Source organism: Sinocyclocheilus anshuiensis, unplaced genomic scaffold (genome assembly GCF_001515605.1).
Source record: "Sinocyclocheilus anshuiensis isolate Anshui unplaced genomic scaffold, SAMN03320099.WGS_v1.1 scaffold2887, whole genome shotgun sequence".
Taxonomy (NCBI): Eukaryota; Metazoa; Chordata; class Actinopteri; order Cypriniformes; family Cyprinidae; genus Sinocyclocheilus; species Sinocyclocheilus anshuiensis.
Genome location: NW_015552747.1, coordinates 1 through 2,954, shown reverse-complemented (window position 1 = coordinate 2,954; position 2,954 = coordinate 1). Strand labels below are relative to the sequence as shown.

At 36.5% G+C, this 2,954-nt stretch overlaps 1 protein-coding gene across 1 annotated transcript; it reads right to left on the bottom strand.

The window, feature by feature from the left end:
• Nucleotides 1-763: 763 nt before the first annotated feature.
• Nucleotides 764-2,426, bottom strand: LOC107667847 (septin homolog spn1-like; the record flags this gene model as incomplete). Its single annotated transcript, XM_016459570.1, has 1 exon — nucleotides 764-2,426. A coding segment is annotated over one exon (1,663 nt), but the record flags the coding sequence as incomplete, so codon positions are not given.
• Between the last annotated feature and the right edge of the window lie 528 nt (nucleotides 2,427-2,954).

The following is a 2,954-nucleotide window of genomic DNA, read 5'->3' as shown; positions in this document are numbered from 1 at the left end:
ATGTATATATGTGTGTGTGTGTGTGTGTGTTATTATTTTTCTATGTATACTACTGTATTCATAAAATCACTTTGGGTCAACATCTGTTGTGTTAAATGTGCTCTATAAATACAACTTGACTTAGTTGTTTTGACATTATACATCAGACAGTGAATCTGATGTTAATGTGATTTGTTGCATTATAGCTATTTCTTAATAATATAATTCCAAGCAAAAAAGATGCAACCTCTGAAGTAGCTGAATTAAAACACATGAAAGATGTAAGAAATACATACAAATGTTGGGTCAAACAGTATGTTTTAATAAGATTAAACTATTTTTGCTAGAGGCACAATATCCAGAACTATATTGCATTACATTTAATCATTAAGCAGACGCTTTTATTAGTGACTTCAAAAAATTAAGAACATCACATGCAAGTTATCATACAAGAAAACACAGTATATGCAGTCTAAAAAGACCAACAATTAAATAATTAAAAAAATTTCACCAAGATACTTGTTTATACTGTTTCAAAATTTTGTTTCAATTAAATGTACCACTTAAATGATTAAAATATGATTAAAAGTAATGAAAGGTAAGCTAATTCACAATTTTTCTGAGGTTAAATATATTCCGTAATTTCACAATGGAACTTTATCCAATAATTTTTAAGTTAATTATTTTCATTGATGAATCAGCATCAGTTCTGCTTTTTCATCTTGTATTGTTTGGATTTGTTGAATTCATTCTTTTTTACTAGTTACAAAACTCACAATTCGGTTCAGTTTTTCAGCCCAGTGAAACGCATCAAATGATCTAAAGCCCCCTTATTGTTCTGTTCTTCTCCAGCTTTCCTCAGATCCTCCAGGTTCTTCATCCATTCATCTTTTCCCTCCTTCTTCAGTCTGGGAATCAAGAAATCCAGATGCCGAAGAGTGAAAGCGCTGTCTGCTTTTAATGCAATCTCACACAGATTAATGATGGTCATGTAAGCTTCATGCAGCAGGTTGAACTTTTCATTTGCAATCTTCTCCAGATCACTGATCAGTTTTTCTTCTATTTCTGTTTCATTCTCAGACTCTTTCATGTAACAGTTTTTGTCAAAACTGTTTTGAGGCCTTTCAAAAATGTGAAGCATGGCTTTCAGCGCATAAAATGTCATAGTGACATCTTTTGTTTTTTTCACATATTTTTTGTTCTCTTTGACATGTTCGCTTGGAGGACACTTCCCTGAACACACAGTGCACTTGTTGTTTTCCATGACTCCACACTTTGAAGGATCTGTTGCCCACCAGCAGCCCTCCAAATGACAGTTTTCCTCACAAGTGGAGCAGCAGGTCGCGTTGCTGTTCCACCACCATTCATTTTCAATGAGGACTTTTTCTTTGAAAACTCTCTTGATTATAAACTCAAAGTTTTCATCTTTCTGAATCTTGTCTCTGTTCTTTCTGACGACTTCCTGAATCTGATTCAGTTCTTCAGTTTTTAACTCCTTCTCAGTGATTTGCTCCATCAGATTAGAGACACAGGCCTCAAGTCGTCTTCGCTCTTTCAGAACATTTAATGTCAACTTAAGACTTTTTCTGTTCTTTTCGTCCAGGGGTGTGAATAACTCATTCATGCTTTCGTCTCCCATTTCCCAGGCTGATTTCAAAACTCGCTTATACCGTTTGGTTCTCTTCTCTTTCTGTCGGTTGTTGAATAAGAAGTAAACAGGTTCATTGTCTTCATCTTTTCTGCAGGGTATTTCTGCTTTCTTAATGGCACTGAGAGCATCTCTTGGAGGTCCTCCATCTGACTGTGTGAGTACAAACACTATGTTGTTCTCTATATCTGTAGCAAACAGAGAAAGAACTGAGTGAAATATGTAAAGCTCTTTTCCAGTCTCTATATCTTTACCAAACAGAGACAGAACTGAGTGAAATATGTAAAGCTCTTTTCCAGAGATTCGATTCTGAGTCGCCTTCATCACAAAACACACTGCATCAATATAATAAATCCCATCCTCATCTGAGAATAATCTGATCAGATACTCAGAAATCTCTCTATCTTTCTCGTATCCTTCAGTGTCTGCGTATCCTGGGGTGTCAATGATGGTCAGAGATGTTGGGTTTTCTTCAACAAACACCTCATAAACAGTGATCTCAGATGTCTGGGATTTTGTTTGATCTTCATGTTTTTCTTCTTCTGTGATTTGATAAAACTCTTCATCCTCAAACTTCACTCCCAGTAAGTAGTTGATCATGGTGTTGATCATGGTGGTTTTCCCAGTACCAGTTTCTCCCACCATCAGTATGACTTTGTTCTGCTTGTTTTTGTCTCTTCTTCCATATGTCCATCGTCTGACCTTTTTATTCATCCCATCAATATATTTTCTTTCTGTGTTCAGTTGGTAACGTGCTGGAGGACCTGCTTCTGTTAGAGTGGCATCATAACGTGATCTGCTAAAGAGAAAATTGATTTAGCATCAACATTATTATTTCAATCAGCTATTTATTAGCATATACAGTGCCTGTTTGAGGGCAGTTATTATGACTTTTAATGTTTGTTTTTTTTTCAACAGCTTTTCAAATTAATGACACCAGGATTCAGTCAGTCATGGAGATTTTGTTTGTGTCTTGTGTGTGTCTGTTCTCTCTGCCTCTTGTTCCAGTGCCCGCTGACGTTCGCAATGGGAACCTCACCGAGCAAAAGGGGGATATATGTAGGGATTTTTTAATACCACAAACCACAGGACTGTGATATGCCACAGAAACAACTCATCATGAGATGACGAACCAATCTAATCAAGAGATAACACAGAGATCTTTTGTATCAGGACTACAACTTATATATACCTCGTGATGTCTTGTGACCGCCAATGAATGAACTACTACATCCAACAGGAAGAGGACGAGTAATTTAATCACACCCTCAGGCCTGAAACGCGGGATCTATGCATGACTATCACATGACGTTTGACCATCTGCTTC